This window comes from Maylandia zebra, unplaced genomic scaffold (genome assembly GCF_041146795.1).
Source record: "Maylandia zebra isolate NMK-2024a unplaced genomic scaffold, Mzebra_GT3a scaffold02, whole genome shotgun sequence".
Classification (NCBI taxonomy): domain Eukaryota; kingdom Metazoa; phylum Chordata; class Actinopteri; order Cichliformes; family Cichlidae; genus Maylandia; species Maylandia zebra.
The window spans coordinates 2923671-2940570 of NW_027490032.1; the positions used below are offsets into that span (position 1 = coordinate 2923671).

The window sequence follows — 16900 nt, forward strand, 5'->3', positions numbered from 1 at the left end:
AAAAAAACAAAAAAAACCCCAAATAAATACATATATCAATCACCTGGATCACCTGTTGAGAAAGAAAAATACAACAAGCAGAAGAAAACGAGAGCAATACAATAAACAACATCACAATGATATATGGGAATATAACAGTAAAATACTAAATATTAAACATTATTGTGCAGCACGTAAGATCGACAGCGCACAGTGTGCTTTGAGGTAGGAGCCAAAAAGGGTGTAGTTTGTGTGTGTGAGCACCCGTGTGTACACCTGTGAGCATGAGTGCGCTTGTTTTTAAAAGGTTCCTTCATGTAATGATCTGCTAGAGGGTGTGGGGGGGGCACTGCCCCGTCCTCCAGGGCATGAAGCAGGTATGGAGGAGATCAAGACTCCAGACATCCAGAGGCCCTCAGAACACAAGAGACCAAGGAAGACCAACAGAGGGGCAGCCGCGCCACTGTCCCAGAAAGAGCTGAGGAGAGTCCCAGATGAGGGCTCACTCAGCAGCCGCGGAGCAGAAGCCAGGGGGGGTTGCAGTGACGTGCCCGTGAGCTCTGCCGGCAGCCAGCTGCGCCAGAGTGACCAAGCCAACACTGTATTACATCTAAAGAAAATGTTATTTTTATGTCATGGCTCCAACAATGTTTATGCTAGAGGAAGTCTGGAACCGTTCTTGAGCGTTGGCAACTTTCACACACTATGTGCATCAGCGTTTCGCAACCCTGCTGTGAAACTTTATGTGGTCTTTGTTGCTGTGGCTCCTCCACTTCCACTTTGCAGTTAATCATGGACTTGGGTAAACTGTGAAAGTACCACACTCAGATTCAGTGAGGAGCCTCTAGATATGGTCACTTAGAATTGCTGCTTCATGCTTTCTGGTGGTTTCCAGCTGCTGGGAGTCCCCCCTCCAATCGTAGAGTGTCACCAGTGGCGTGTCCAGCGGGGTGGGGGGGCACAGGCCACCCCCAGGCCAATATTACTTAAATGTCCCGGTAAGTAATATTAAGTTTGTTGAGTTTAGTAAACTTCGGTGAAATTAGAATACCAAGGAAAAAATAACACTTGAAGAATTATTGCAGCCGTCGAATATTTCAGACAGTATGCTGAGGGGAGCTAACATAAGAGTTATGAGTTATAAGATATACAGTGGGGCAAAAAAGTATTTAGTCAGCCACCGATTGTGCAAGTTCCCCCACCTAAAATGATGACAGAGGTCAGTAATTTGCACCAGAGGTACACTTCAACTGTGAGAGACAGAATGTGAAAAAAAAATCCATGAATCCACATGGTAGGATTTGTAAAGAATTTATTCGTAAATCAGGGTGGAAAATAAGTATTTTTTATAAACTAGCAGATAAACAACAGCAGCACGTTTAAGCTTGATCAGCTCTTGTTAGAATTTATTTAATATTAATTTCTAGTATCAGCTGATTTTTGCTGGAGCCACAGCTGTAAAGCTGCTGGTCATGATGTCGGTTTGGATATGTGATGAGAGGGAAACATGAAGATGAAACCAGGAGATGTCCTTACTGAATCATCAGAGCTGAACAGGTGATGGAGAAACAGGTTTACGTTTTAGGTGACATGAATGAGTTGAAGGGAAGTTATGAACTGTTTCTGAGAGACAAATAACACCAGGATCCTTTTTTTTTGTAGCTGACAGCTGGTAACTGTGCAGGGGCGGATCTAGCAAAGTTTTGCCAGGGGGCATTAACAGGGAAAGAAAGGCAGAAAGAAATATTAGCTTTTATTAAATAATTATCTGAATCTTACAACCAAAGTTTTTATCTGACGTAAAATGTATAGAAATCATACATATACCAACAAGACTGTACATCACTGTCACAACAGCATTTGTTTTCATTCAAAGTCTTTATGACTTTAATACCTGGTGGGCCGGTCTGTAGTCAAAATGCCCGATTTTCTGTCCCAGTCCAGCCCTGCAGGTTAATACTGGCAGTGTCACCATGCCAGCTGACTGTATTTCATCATCAGCCAGTGTTGTTCTTTATCAATATTACCAAAGTGTCACGGACCCGGTTCCGGGGACTTGGGGTCCGTGAGAAGTGTGGACCTTTAGTGTTACTATTGCTGTTATTGTTATTGTTATTGGTGTTATTGTATTGGATGTATTTTTGCTGCACTGTGCTCTTGTGTTCCATGCTGGTGTGTGTCTGCGGGTGTGGCTGAAGGATGAAGGACAGTCACCTGCAGGCCTGATGGGCGTGGCCCTGCCGGTCATGCCTAGGTTCTCACACACCTGCTTCTGATCAGGCTCGTCGGGGGAGCTACTTAACAGAGCGATGGAGCTTCCTCTGGCGCAGGATTGTTGAGTTAGACTTCATGTCAGTGTTTATAGTCCTGGTCAGTGTATGCCTGCTGGAGTTGGTGCCATAATGGCTGTGTCTGTCGTTTTTCCTCAGGAGGACAGCGGAACACAGGACTGCAAGACACACGGGGTGTGCGAAGGCACAGGGCAGAGAGCAAGAGATACCAGCACTTAGGAGAAGACACGTCACAGGAGTCGAGGGAGCACTTTGGAGATTTATTGTGTGGTGTACATTTACCTCACTGTAAATAAACCCACTGCTCATTCCACTAAGTCCAGCGTTTGGGTCCTTTCTCCAACATCCCCTCACGGTCTGCCAGTCAGACCGTGACACAAAGTTTACCATAAGGCAGCATAGAAAGTATTTACTTGCTTTCAGGTTTTATTCAAATGTTAGTCTTTTCAGTTGTTTCCCCACTTTTTTCCTGTTTCAAAATCAAACACCAGTTTGTGAGAAGATTATCTTCTTTTTTTAATAGGCAGATAAAGTTTTACATTGGAACTGGCTAATTTGTCAATTGTTTGTTACAAATGTTCGTATTTTAATATTCAAAAATGTTTTTGCCCAAAACATATGTGCACTATATGTCAGTAAAAATACTATGCAAATATTGCTGTCCTTGAATGCTGAGTAAACACTGACACTGATTGCATCTCTTGTACTTTATCAACGCAGTATCTAAAAACTTTGCACCGTAGTGGTTAAAATCTCATTCTAATAAGAGTTAAAAGCGCATTCGGTTATTAGGTTTATAGGATTATTGAATTATGGTTAACAGTTGGTAGAATTTTTTTTAAACATTATCTGCCAATTACATCTGCCACCCTTCTCCAAATCTGTGCCCCTACCTGGCCCCCCAACAAAAAATTTCTAGACACGCCACTGAGTGTCACCAAGAGATTTTCGTTAACATGTCCTGAAGAAAGCTGCACATGTTGTTTCATGCTTCATTTGACACAAAGTGACTAAAACACAGTGAAGAAAATCCAGATTTCCATACATCCTGAAGAACACGTTATTCACATCTCTTTTGGTGCATGACTGCTAGAGATCATTTGATTTTAAAATGTTGGTTTTGTTATGAAAACGTGTTTGCACAGGTAGTTTCAAGATTTTTTTTAAACAAAAAAAAAGCCCAAAAGAAATAGCAGGAGTGCACAGAGAAAGAGGGCGGGGATTCATTTTCTATAAATGTAAAACACGTCACATCACTGAGAGGAACGATGGAGGAAACATCTCTGCAATGTCTGCTCAGTAAGTAAAAACCTCTTAAGGTTACCTAAAGTTTATTTTACAGAATTTTTGAATGTTGATTGATGACAGATGAAAGAAAATGACATAAGCAACAAGTGAAACAGTATTTCAAGAAAGTTTAAAACACAAAGAAGACACATTTCAGCTGTGAAGAGGAAGTTTGAGCATCTTACAGAAAAATAGGATGTGAAAAACTGAATTTAGCAGTTTAGTGATTTTAAAAACAGAACTGTACTGTGGATATACATTTTACTGATACTCGGCTGTCTTTTACTCAATGCATACAAAAGGTCTAAAGCATGAAAACAAAGTAGAACGATATTAACAAAAAATGAATTATATTCATTTAACAATAATAAAAAAATTCCTACATCCTCAGATGAAGATCAAGACTGCTTGTTTCTGCTCAGGAGCAGAAACATTAAAATGTCTACATTCAACATAAGCAGCATTCATTAACAAAACATAAAAATCTAAATAATAATCTGTACCACAAAGGTAGATGTTAGACTACAATGACTAGACTGATCTCTGACACATTGTTATAGAAGTACTTTAATTTAAAGACTTTTATGTTGAGTTAATTTTTATCAGTGTTCTGTTTTTTAGGTCTATGGATGTGATTCTTGTCTGACTGCAGTCATGACATTTGACAAGTTTCACATTTTGACATGAAGCATAAATCAGACTTTAAAGGAGCATTTTAATCAACACAACAGAATCTCTTCTCTTTATTGGACACAGCAGTACAGGAGATAATATTACTTATCACTTGATTGATTGACTGATTGATGAAGAATTTATGTGTTTGTGAAAACTCAAACCAACCTTTCCTCTTTAGTTCTGATCTCACTGCTGAGCTGCACAACAAACCAAGGTCAGTAACCTTCTTCTGTCACAGTTTAAACCTGATAAATGTTCATTGATATGACCTGATTGGGTTCATGTTTCACAATGTAAATTCTAACAGATCATCAGTTTTTCATTTTAACCCTCACAGCTCGTCTGACTGTGAGTCCCAGCAGCTCTCAGTTCTTTGAAGATGACTTTGTGTCTCTGAGCTGTGAGGAGGACGACAGCTCTGCTGGATGGACTCTGAGGAGAAACACAAGCAGACGGCAGAGGACTCAGTGTGGAGATGGGTGGGGAAGATGGTCTGGTTCTTCTTGTACCATCAGCTTCATCATCTCATTGGAAAGTGGAGTTTACTGATGTGAGTCCAGAGAGGGTCCCATCAGCAACATGGTTAACCTGACAGTCACTGGTAAGCTGAGTGTGTGGAGTTAGTGTTGATGAAGCTGTGTGTAAATGGATGAAATGCTGTAGTTTGTCTCTGTGTTGAGGTGGATCAGTGATCCTGCAGAGTCCTGTCCTCCCTGTGATGGAGGGAGATGACGTCACTCTGCTCTGTAAAACAAAGACCACTCCCTCCAACCTCCCAGCTGCTTTCTATAAAGATGGCTCCCTCATCAGGAAGCAGCCTACAGGTCACATGACCATCCAGCATGTTTCCAGGTCTGATGAAGGCCTCTACAAGTGTGACATCAGCGGTCATGGAGAGTCTCCATCCAGCTGGATCACTGTCACAGGTGACACACTCACCTGTCTGTGTTTCTGCAGCTTTCAACATTCACAATGTGACGACAACTTAATGACTGTGTTTGCTTTATTTTAGGGGAACACACCACCACACCTCCACCTACATCCACACCTCCACCTACATCCACCTCTCCTCCTGATTTCTCCTGTGTCCCTCTATCACTCTTTTCTCTTGTCCTCACTGTGTCAGTTATTAGTTCAGTCTGTGTTCTGGTTCTTCTGGTGTTACTGGTTCTGCTGGTGAGACAACAAGTTCAAAGGAAATCTGAAAGTGAGTCTGAGCCGTTTCTCTTTCAGGTTTAGTTTCTCAGAGTAAAGTTTTGTAAATTATTTTAACGTCATATTCACAAATTATTTAAACAGTTTCCTGCTGTGATTATGAAACAGTGAAATTACTTTGCTGTTCATTCTGGTTTCTTTTATCTGACAGGGGAGGAGTTGGAGATGATGACATCACGTACAGCAAAGGCTCAAGTCATGAACAACAGCCAATCAGAGGAAGCAGAGGTAGTATTTAATGTGCTGTGTGTTGAGGGTTCATGTTGATATTCAAAGGAAATATAAAAAATGGTTAAATGAACTCTGTGAACTCACTAATTAATTCATTTTGACAGTTTATGATCCAGCGCAACATAAATCGGATGCCGAATTCCCACTTTAAGAGCTTTTTACCATGAAAATACACACACACAGATCATCTTACTTCCAGTTTCACTGGTTTATTTTTTATTCTTTACACGATGAAGATTATTTGAGTTTGTCCACCCTCAGTTTCTTCCTTTTAAATCCAACCTCTCTTCATCTCCTGTTCTGGTTTTTCTGAGTGAAGAAACAGTCCTAGGTCAGGGACCCAGTGTTTTCTGTTTGTATTGTTATTCCTTGATTTCATGTGTCATTGTCAGTGTTGGGGAGTAACGGAATACATTTACCGCCGTTACGTATTTAAAATACAAAATATGAGTAACTGTATTCCGTTACAGTTACCGTTTAAAAAGGTGGTATTCAGAATACAGTTACTTTGTTGAAATAAATGGATTACACTGCGGTACTTTCCTGTTTCATATTGTCGCGGGTCAGGACTGTTTGGGTTTTGTTTGACAGCTACGTTCTGTTATTCCAGGCGGCAGCGTTACGGTTGCCATGGTTACAGGGCGACGCTCTCTCGCTCTCTGCGACTGTGTGTTTCCTGGGTGAGAGAGCGCCTTTCCGTTGTTGTTGTTGTTGTGCTAAGCTAACAGGCAGAATGCTACAAGCATAGCTCTAAAGAATGTAGCATCATGGGCAGTATAGTCTGTGTTGCAGGAGAATGGACTGCCATACACGTTATGGGTCTGTGAGCGCGAGGAGGGAGAAAAAGGGGAGTGGAAAGGTACGAGTTGTCATCGAGGAAAAACGGGAGCTGGAAGCATGTAAATATAATAATAACCACTGCAGCCAAGAAGAGTGCCTGACGAGCCCAGTTGTAAGTAAGCTATTAAGACTCGACTGTACACCGTGTTCGTGTTTTCCTCCGAAAACAATAAGTTCCGTTGGAGCAGCCTTTCAACGCCTCTCTCTGTCTCTCGCAAGAAAAGTTGACCCACACAACAAAGTAAAGCTAGTTTTCGGCTACGAGCCGACAGGGACCCCGCCGTATTAGTCAGAGGTCCCTTTACTACAGTTCGGAGTCGCGGACCTTCAGTAATAGTAATAAATCACACAGCAATAGTACATTCACGTTGTTGTAAAAAGCATGATAATATATTAAGTAATCCAAAGTATTCAGAATACGTTACTGTCATTGAGTAACGTAACGGAATACGTTACAGAATACATTTTGGGGCATGTATTCTGTATTCTGTAATGGAATACATTTTAAAGGTAACCTTCCCAACACTGGTCATTGTGAGTCTCTTGGTTTTGGTTTCTGTCTTAAGTATTCCTAGCTCCTTAGTTTTTACTGAGTTCTAGTTCTTAGGTTTTGGTTCCATGTGTGTACATTGTTGTGTGAGTTCTTGTGCCGTGTTTACCCTCGTGCCGTTATGTTTATCTGCCCCCAGCTCCTCTGTGCACTAGTCTTAATAGTCAGTGTGCTCAGTTTTGCATCCTCCTTTCTTACCATGTGTTATTATCCTCAGCTGTGTCTCCCTGCTTCTCCCTCTTTGCCCTGTTGACCTTCTGTATTTATTGTCTGTGCCTGCCTCTGTGCTTTGCCGCATCGTTAACATTCATGCCCTCAGACCTGCCTGTGTGTTTTGGTTCTTGCTCAGTTTCTAGCCCTCCTATTTTGTTCTGTTTTTGACTGATGCCTGCAGTAAAGCAGTGGTCCTTGCGTTTAAGTTCTGCTTCCAGGAGTCTGCATGTTGGGTCCTTTTCCTGCCTCCCTGCACACGGTCATAACACTTTCATTTCTCTCCTTGTCAAAACCTTTAGCTACAACACACTGTGAGACAAACTGTTTGTGTGTTTGATGATCTTTGAGCGTTGAACGTTTGTTGAAACGTTACATTTGAAAGAACTTGTCATTTAAAAAATCCTACTCCCTTTATGCTCACACCTCTTCAGTCACTTCAGCCAGATGCTGAAATATCAACCACAACTTAAGGGCAGTTTGGTACAGATTATTATTTTGATTTTGAATTTTATGTATTAATAATGAAGGGTGCTGATGTTGTCTGTAAACATTTCATTTATCTGCATCCTCACCAACATCAGCTACTTCCTCCTGTTGTTTTCTATGAGCTGACACATGAAGCTAAACTGGGATCTCTCATCACAGTGCTGATGATAGTGTGTTTCAAAGTGTGGGGCTGTTTTGTAGCTTGTGGTAAAATTAGTGGGGTTTTTTCTTCTCCTACTGTTAATAACCAGTGACCAAATACAACCAGAGGGTGATTTTCCAAAGTAGAAAAAAGATGATCACATCATCTTTGTGCTACATGAGGAACAATAACTCTGTTCTTTTAACACACATCCTGTACACTAACAGTGCATTTAGAAGTTGTGGTATTTGCAGTGATGTCCTCTGTGTGTGTTTTAATGAAACTGAGTTTGTGTCTGTAAGATGTCAGATACATAAACTTCTCTTTAACATAAAGATTTGATTTTATTCTTCTTCAGACTTTAACTGTGATGCTCTGATACTTTCACTAACATTCTCCTGTTGTGTTCATTTACTTTACATAAACATGAGTTTACAGAGCTGCTTATTCTTCTTATGTTGAACTGTGTGTGTTTGTGTTCAGACTTTAAACCAGAGCCAGACGTCGTCTACTCCTCACTGAAGTCGTCCACCAGTCCAACCACCGATGTCCAGCGCTGGTCTCTAACTGGTCCACACAGCCACACAATGTTGATTTGCATATATTCTCTAGTGCCTTCTCATTAAAATATACACTCTAAGTGTTTGTATGAGTGTATATAGTATAACTAAAATATGAATGTCATCTGTACAGCGTTGTCCTGCCTTCTCTGCAGCATCAATAAACTTTGCTGTCACATGTTGTTCCTGTCGTGTGGTTCTGTGGGTTTCAGAAGTATTGCTGATGGCAAAATGTGAGTTGTGTTTCTAACTGATACACACCTTTATTCAGAGCAGATAAGAAAGAACAGACACACAATTTAACCTCAACCACAGATTAAAAACAGCAGGAACATCTTTCAGTGGCTGAAATAACTCCGAACAAATTGTTTGTCTGAAGAGTTGAGTATCAATTTGTGTAAAGTTAGTCAAATTGGTAAGATTTTACTTCACCAAGACTAATGTTGAATTAGTTTTAACCCTAAACAGGCACTTTTTCTGTTCACAGCTTTTCTATTTGGGGTTTCTAATGAATGTTAATCAAATCAAAACCTCAACACTAGATTAAATTTAAATCAGTTTGCTGCCTTCATGTACAGTCTGAGGGATTTACTCATGTGTAAAATTGCTGAAACTGTCTCCTCACTCTGTGAGTCACATCTGTTTGTGCTTAAGTGCCCACTAGTGAAAAGTTGCTTGGCATGACATTATTCTTTACACATGGCTGCGTGCTGGACTGGTCGCTGAGATATTATATGAAAACAATAAAATATAAATATCCAGTCTATATTCCCAACCTTCCAGTTGCTCTCTGGTCTAGAGTCACAGTAAATTTTCCATAGAGTCAGATGAGGCAGAGACGCAGGAGCTGATGTGCAGTCAAAGCTGTCTCTGAGCAGCTTCCAGTATATTTTTGTACGAGTGTAGATTACTAGGAAGGTGAGATAGAAATGCAGAGGGATAAACAGCACAACACAGCTGACAAACAAAGAAAAATAATAATACCAAAAAAAAGAGAAAATCCACATTTCAATATTTCTTTGACATTTACCGACGAAACATGAATATGTAATTTACATGTCCTTTCCTCTGTGACCGCTAGAGGTCGCTTAATTTCAAAACGTATGGTTCGGTCATGAAAACGTGCTGGAGCAGCTGGCTGAGAGGTTTTTCTTCTTCTTTTTTCTTTTAAGGAGGACAGTCTGGTTTTATAAAGTATTTTCACTGTCTTGTTATATGATTAAAAAATATTTTCTGTTTTCGTTTTTTCCACCCACCTACATCAGAAAAGGTAAAAAAAAAAGGTGGGAGGTCGGTGGGGGGCACACAGAGCAAGAGGGAAGGGATTATTTTTCTCGTGTCTTCAGACTGTAAATGAAAAACACATCACATCACTGAGAGGAACAATGAAAGAAACTTCTCTGTGCTGTTTGCTCAGTAAGTAAAAGACGTCTTTAAATTGTTAAATTTTTGTTTAAATTATTTAAATTGTACTTGTTTCTTTATCTTTCATTATTTTTATCCTTTACCTTTTTTTTTATTTCATCTTGCTCTTTTAACCCTTGCCTAACTTTGTATTTGTATATGGACAGCAAAGAAAGAATTTCATTGCACAGAGAAATGATCTGTCGAAATGGCAATTAACGCTTTGAATATTGGATCTTGAAATTTTTTATAACGGGTGAAAAAAAATGACATAAACAAGAAAGTGAAAGCAGCATTTAAGCTGTGAAGAGCACGTTTAGCCGTCTTAACACAAATGAACAATTTGTGGAAAAACTGAATTTAGCAATTTAGTGTTTTTTTTAAAAAACTGCACAGTGAACACACATTTAATAATATACATGCTGTCTTTTAGTGCATACAAAAAGGCTACAGCATGAAAACAAAGTAGAACAATGCAAAAACTGAAAATCTTTCCTGCTTAATAATAAACCAAAAATTCCTCTCTCCCCAGATTAAGATACAAAAGTTTCACATTTTGACATGAAGCATAAACCCAATAGCACAGAATCTCTTCTCTTTATTGGACACAGCAGTACAGGAGATAATATGACTTATCACTTGATTGATTGACTGATTGATGAAGAATTGATGTGTTTGTGAAAACTCAAACCAACCTTTCCTCTTTAGTTCTGATCTCACTGCTGAGCTGCACAACAAACCAAGGTCAGTAACCTTCTTCTGTCACAGTTTAAACCTGAAAAAATGTTCATTGATATGACCTGATTGGGTTCATGTTTCACAACAGATCATTGGTTTTTCATTGTAACCCTCACAGCTCGTCTGACTGTGAGTCCCAGCAGCTCTCAGTTCTTTGAAGATGACTTTGTGTCTCTGAGCTGTGAGGAGGACGACAGCTCTGCTGGATGGACTCTGAGGAGAAACACAAGCAAACAACAGAGGACTCAGTGTGGAGATGGGTGGGGAAAACCAGCTGGTTCTTCCTGTAAGATTGGTGTAATAGCACCTCATGACAGTGGAGTTTACTGGTGTGAGTCCAGAGAGGGTCCCATCAGTAACATGGTTAACCTGACAGTCACTGGTAAGCTGAGTGTGTGGAGTTAGTGTTGATGAAGCTGTGTGTAAATGGATGAAATGCTGTAGTTTGTCTCTGTGTTGAGGTGGATCAGTGATCCTGCAGAGTCCTGTCCTCCCTGTGATGGAGGGAGATGACGTCACTCTGCTCTGTAAAACAAAGACCACTCCCTCCAACCTCACAGCTGCTTTCTTCAAAGATGGCGTCTTCATCGGAAAAGAGCCTACAGGTCACATGACCATCCAGCATGTTTCCAGGTCTGATGAAGGCCTCTACAAGTGTGACATCAGCGGTCATGGAGAGTCTCCATCCAGCTGGATCACTGTCACAGGTGACACACTCACCTGTCTGTGTTTCTGCAGGTTCAACATTCACAATGTGACGACAACTTAATGACTGTGTTTGCTTTATTTTAGACAAACACACCACCACACCTCCTCCTACATGCACTTCTCCTCCATCACTGTCCTCCACTGCTCTTTCTGTGCTGTCATTTCTTAAATCGATCTGTGGGTTCTTACTGGTGTTACTGGTTCTGTTAGGGAGACCATGTGTTCACAGGAAAACTGAAGGTGAGACTCAGACTTTGTTTTTCACAGTAAATTATTCTGAAATGATATTCACTAATATGTTTCTCACAGTATGACACAATAAATCATTTCACTTTTCATTCTGGCTCATTTCAGCTGATGGGGGAGACGTTGGAGATGACATCACGTACGGTGACAGAAAATCTCAAGTCATCAACAAAAGCCAATCAGAAGAAGCAGAGGTAGTGTTTAATATGCTGTGTGTTCATGTTTATATTGAAAGAAAAGATAAAACTCTGTGAACTCACTGAGCTTAAACTAATGTGTTAAACACAATTAAAATTCCTTAAATATTCCTTGTATTATATGTATTTTCTACATTTATATGTACATTTCCAATTTCTTCGTCTCGATTTTAAAGTGACGTCAGTTTTTTATTTTTATTTTTCAACCTCTTGTTTGGGGTCTTCTAGTCACGTTGCTGTGCATGAGTCACACAACTTTACGAATACAATAACTTATGTACAAAAAATCTCATACAAGTTCAAACATTGGTGACTTTGATCTCTGATTCAGATGCAAAGCTTTCTGAAAAGCTTTTTAATGCAAAAACTCAAAGAGGTCATGTAGGATTTCTTAATGCCATAGCTGTATTTACTCAGGAAGGAAATCACATAGGCCTCTCATACTGATAGATTAGATGCATCGACTGATAATCACAGACACTCTGGAATTTGGCAACTTCAACACAATTCATACATATTTTATTATAAACGTTTCTGAGTGTTGCATTACAATATGTAGCTACACTAGCACCACTGTTTCAGTCTTTGACAAAGTTTTCATTCATTTTCATTTCAACATTAAAGTCTTAAATATCTTTAAACCTGGTAAACATTGACCTGGTAGTCTTGTCTTCTAGGACTTGTGCTCACCAGTGTTTTTGGTCCACCTAAAGCCAGAAGAGATGAAGAGGCCAACAGAGAGCAGAGAGCCTGAGAAAGCTGGAAGTTGTGAGACAGGAGACAGAAAAGGAGTTTTATGCTGATTTGTTTTTAGCCGGCAGAACAGAGTTGTATGTTGTGAGTTTGTAGCTGACGTTAATGAGTGTTTTTCTCTGCATGTTGGGCTGTGTGTTTTTCAGCCTGTGGTTAGTCTGTAAACAGAAACTAACAGCTCTGTGGTCGTCATGTTTCCTCTGTCAGATAAAAATACTTCATCTGCTCAGGTTGTCATGCAGGACTGTTAGTGTGCAAACAGAATCAAACTTAGATCAGTTCTGCTCACATGCTGATATGGTTTGAATCATTTTATAGTTTACTTATCGTCCTGCCCCAGTGTGAGGATCCCTGGTTAATGAGCTGTTCTTTGTTCCACATGTAAAACATTATATATCTATTTATGACTAAATCTGTTTTATGCTTGTGATAGAACAGCTGAAGAAGATGGAGCGAGTTTATGATAGAGCACAGCATCTCACTTAGAGTTGTTATGCGTGTGATCAGGATGTATTTGTACAGGAAAAACATGATGAATTGCTTAACAGGAAAACAGTGCATCATGTACCAAGCTGAATGCAAAAACTTCGTCATGACTGGATGATGAATATTTGTATAAAACATGAAAACAGAACTCTTTATTCTATTTTTGATCAATTAAAAGACAACATTAACAACTAACAACTAACATTAGAACTCTGCATGAAAATCGTATTTGAAGTAACATTTAAATGAACTGCACCGAAGCATCTCAAACTATCCTAAGATCACAGCAGCTCCTCCTGCTGTTTCCACTGAGCTGAAAAATGATGACAAACAAGGATCTCTCCTCACTGTGTTAAACATGATGTACAGTATATACAGTGTGACAAAGTGTGGGTCTGTTTTGTACCTTCTGATAAAATGTGTTTTTTCTTCTCATATTGTTTAAAATCAATGAACAAATATAACGAGTGTGGTCTTATCCACACAAAAAAGAACTGATGAAATGTTTAGGAAATATTTTCATTGTATAAGAAGCAGTGATAAGTTGTTGTCTTTTTTTAAAACACTTTTATAACTTGTAGCATTTGCAGTGATTTCCTCTGTGTGTGTTTCATTGTACAGAGAGTGATCCTGTTCCCGTCCACTCAGCCCTGAGAACTGAAGACATCGTTTATGGACAAACAGGTACAGCTGCTCTTTAGTCACTTTCAGAATATCACTGGTATCATGTTATGAATTGTAACTGTTACATTCTACAGTAATGCTTTACTGTCATCGAGAGTTTTGCGATCTGACTAAATGTTTACTGTGCAGGACAGAAGAAAAGAAAAGAAGAAAAGAGATGTATTTTGTACATTTGTGTCATAATATTTACTGAAATGATCTCATGAGAAATGTGTCCAAACCCTTTCACTGGTATGTCAGGTCTGATTTTAAAATGTTACATAAGTCGAAGTACAAAAGTATAGGATCAGCAGAATTTGCCCCAAGAATGAAAGTAAAACTAGAGCTTATGACTTATATCTTTTTATCTGACTTTATTACATTACTGTTCCTTGTATTCATGTCCACAACAGTCTGTCCACACTTTAGGAGACAAAAAAAACCCCATGCCATAGTTGTATTTACTCAGGAAGATATCATATAGACTTCTGGTACTGATAGATTAGCTGCATCTCTTACAATCTGGAATTTGGCAACTTTGACATAATTCATGCATTTTTTACTTTGCAATATGTAGCTGTCCTAGCAGCACTGTTTCTGTCTTTGACAAAATAACATTCAAAACTTTTTCCCAGTTCACAATCAGTGATTGTTCATAATAATCACTCTTCTTCTGTAACGGGACAGACTTTTTATCGATTTCATTTCAACATTAAAGTCTGAAATATCTTTAAACCTGGTAAACATTGACCTGGTAGTCTTGTCTTCTAGGACTTGTTCTCACCAGTGTTTTTGGTCCACCTAAAGCCAGAAGAGATGAAGAGGCCAACAGAGAGCAGAGAGCCTGAGAAAGTAAAGGGTGTGATACAGGAGAGAGAAGAGCCGTGTTATGCTCAGGCCACTTTTGGCTGACATAACAGAGTTGTATGTTCTGAGTTTGTAGGTGATGTTAATGAATGCTGTTCTTTGCATGGGTTTTTCAGCCTGTGGTTAGTCTGTAAACAGAAACTAACAGCTCTGTGGTCGTCATGTTTCCTCTGTCAGATAAAAATACTTCATCAGCTCAGGTTGTCATGCAGGACTGTTAGTGTACAAACAGAATCAAACTTAGATCAGTTCTGCTCACATATATATCACAATTTTGTATTTCACTGGTATGATTTGAATCATTTTATAGTTTGCATAACATCCTGTTCCGGTCAGTGTGTGAGGACGCTGGTTAATGAGCTGTTCTTTGTTCCACACATACAAACATTATATTTGCATTTATGACTAAATCTGTTTTATGCTTGTGATAGAACAGCTGAAGAAGATCATCAGAGCTTATGATAGGCCACAGCATCTCACTTTGAGTTGTTGTTATGCCTGTCATCAGGATGTATTTATGCACGGCAGATGTCATGAACCAACCTCAATGCAGTAAATTTGTCATCACTGGATGATGAACATTTGTATAAAACATAAAAACAGAACTCTTTATTCTACTTTTTATCAAGTAAAAGACAAGATGACATTAGAACTCTGCATGAAAATAAGACTTTAAGTAAAATGTAAATGAACCACACCTCAGCACCTCAAACTGTCCTAAAACCACAGCAGCTCCCCTGCTGTTTCCACTGAGCTGATAAATGGAGACAAACAGCAAACTCTCATCACAGTGCTGACCATAATGCACAGTGTGACAAAGTGTGAGTCTGTACCTTGTGATAAAATATGTTTTTCCTTCTCATATGGTTGAAAATCTGTGCACAAATATAACAAGTCATATCATTGATATTATATTCTGAATTATAACTACAGTAATGCTTTACTGATTTAAAGATTTTGGCAATAAGGCTTCATGTTTACTGTGTAGAAAAAAAACATTTTTATAATACTTAATACTGAAACTTATTCAAATTCCCCAAAAGTTTCAGTTTAATTTAAATTGAACTCACATAAATGAAGCTTTACTTTAAAAAAGTAATAAATTACTAATTACTTAATCAATATTGTATTTAAAATACTTATCTAATTATTGTGTCTGAAAAGTAACTTAATTACTCAATAAGTAATTTAACTAAATACTTCTTAAAATCCATATAAACCTTGAGTGGGCAAACAATAGAAATTAAACTCTTTAAATAGTAAATACATTTTTTAAAGACGGAGACTCTACAGTGGGCAGCGGTAGCATCTCTTCCACAATGTAGCCTGCAATCATTTTTTTAAGCTCACCTTCAGATGCTTTCTGTGCTGCTGAAGTAAAATCAGGTTTTGCTGCGGTGATATCCATGGATGATGAACAAGGATCACTCAGTGTTCGTCTATGCTCTCGTGTCAGGTGCTTCAGTAGATTACTCGTGCTATTAACAGCAGCCGATAGTTTTACTAAGTAACGCGTTGCACCCAACACTGGTTTCTCCTGTAACCAGTTTAATACTTCAGAAACAATGTCTCCCTCACCGTCTGAACACTCAACAACAAATGTAAATTTAAATTTTAAAAGTGTTTTAAATCCTCTCCCCATTCTGTCAGTTTACTTCACATAAACATAACAGAGTTTCAGAGCTGCTTATTCTTCTCATGTTGACCTGTGTGTGTTTGTGTTCAGACTTTAAACCAGAGCCAGACATCGTCTACTCTTCACTGAAGTCGTCCAGTCCAACCACTGACATCCAGCTGCTGGTCTCTAACTGGTCCACACAGCGCATCAGACCTGAGGAATTTGACTTGTAATACTTATTTGTTATATTGTGTTGTGTCTTCTCATTATAATGTACACTCTCTGTGGTTGTATAAGTCTGTCTGTATATAGTTTAACTAAAAGTAATTAAAAATATAAATGTAATGCGTTACTTTAAATGTCCTCAGTAACTTTGCTTTTTCTTCATTTCATTTATAAAATGAAAATAGCAAAAGTTATTCCAATCCATAAAAACGGAGAGAGATGTCAGTTTACCAATTATAGGCCAATATCACTACTCCCACAGTTCTCAAAAATTTTAGAAAAGTTATTTGTTAATAGACTTGATAAATATATTGAGAAGCATAATCTCCTAAGTGATAACCAATATGGCTTTAGAGTGAAAAGGTCCACTTCAATGGCAGTGATGGAACTTGTTGAAGGGATATCTAATGCTATAGATAATAAGGAATATACTGTTGGTGTTTTTATAGACTTAAAAAAGGCGTTTGATACAATTGATCATTCTATATTAATGAATAAACTAGAGAGATATGGCATAAGAGGGATA

General features: G+C 38.8%; 2 protein-coding genes across 2 annotated transcripts; both read left to right on the forward strand.

Moving 5' to 3' along the window:
- The first annotated feature begins 3530 nt into the window (after positions 1–3530).
- Positions 3531–8651, forward strand: LOC112430846 (uncharacterized). Its single transcript, XM_076881076.1, has 7 exons — positions 3531–3569; positions 4179–4446; positions 4570–4833; positions 4913–5158; positions 5245–5439; positions 5599–5675; positions 8393–8651. The coding sequence occupies exons 3-7, from the start codon at positions 4812–4814 to the stop codon at positions 8429–8431; spliced, it is 579 nt and encodes a 192-aa protein (XP_076737191.1). The 5' UTR covers positions 3531–3569; positions 4179–4446; positions 4570–4811; the 3' UTR covers positions 8432–8651.
- An 857-nt stretch (positions 8652–9508) lies between these two features.
- Positions 9509–16382, forward strand: LOC143415631 (Fc receptor-like protein 5). Its single transcript, XM_076880943.1, has 5 exons — positions 9509–9516; positions 10538–10617; positions 10730–10993; positions 11073–11318; positions 16258–16382. Exons 1-5 carry the CDS (start codon positions 9509–9511, stop codon positions 16380–16382), a joined length of 723 nt encoding a protein of 240 aa, XP_076737058.1.
- Positions 16383–16900: the final 518 nt, after the last annotated feature.

Coding starts and splice junctions, on each gene's coding strand:
- LOC143415631 (XM_076880943.1), top strand. Junction 10,618..10,729: donor GAGCTGCACAACAAACCAAG/GTCAGTAACCTT, acceptor TAACCCTCACAG/CTCGTCTGACTGTGAGTCCC. Junction 11,319..16,257: donor CAGCTGGATCACTGTCACAG/GTGACACACTCA, acceptor GTTTGTGTTCAG/ACTTTAAACCAGAGCCAGAC.
- LOC112430846 (XM_076881076.1), top strand. CDS start 4,812: ATGGTTAACCTGACAGTCACTG. Junction 5,440..5,598: donor AGTTCAAAGGAAATCTGAAA/GTGAGTCTGAGC, acceptor TTTATCTGACAG/GGGAGGAGTTGGAGATGATG. Junction 5,676..8,392: donor GCCAATCAGAGGAAGCAGAG/GTAGTATTTAAT, acceptor GTTTGTGTTCAG/ACTTTAAACCAGAGCCAGAC.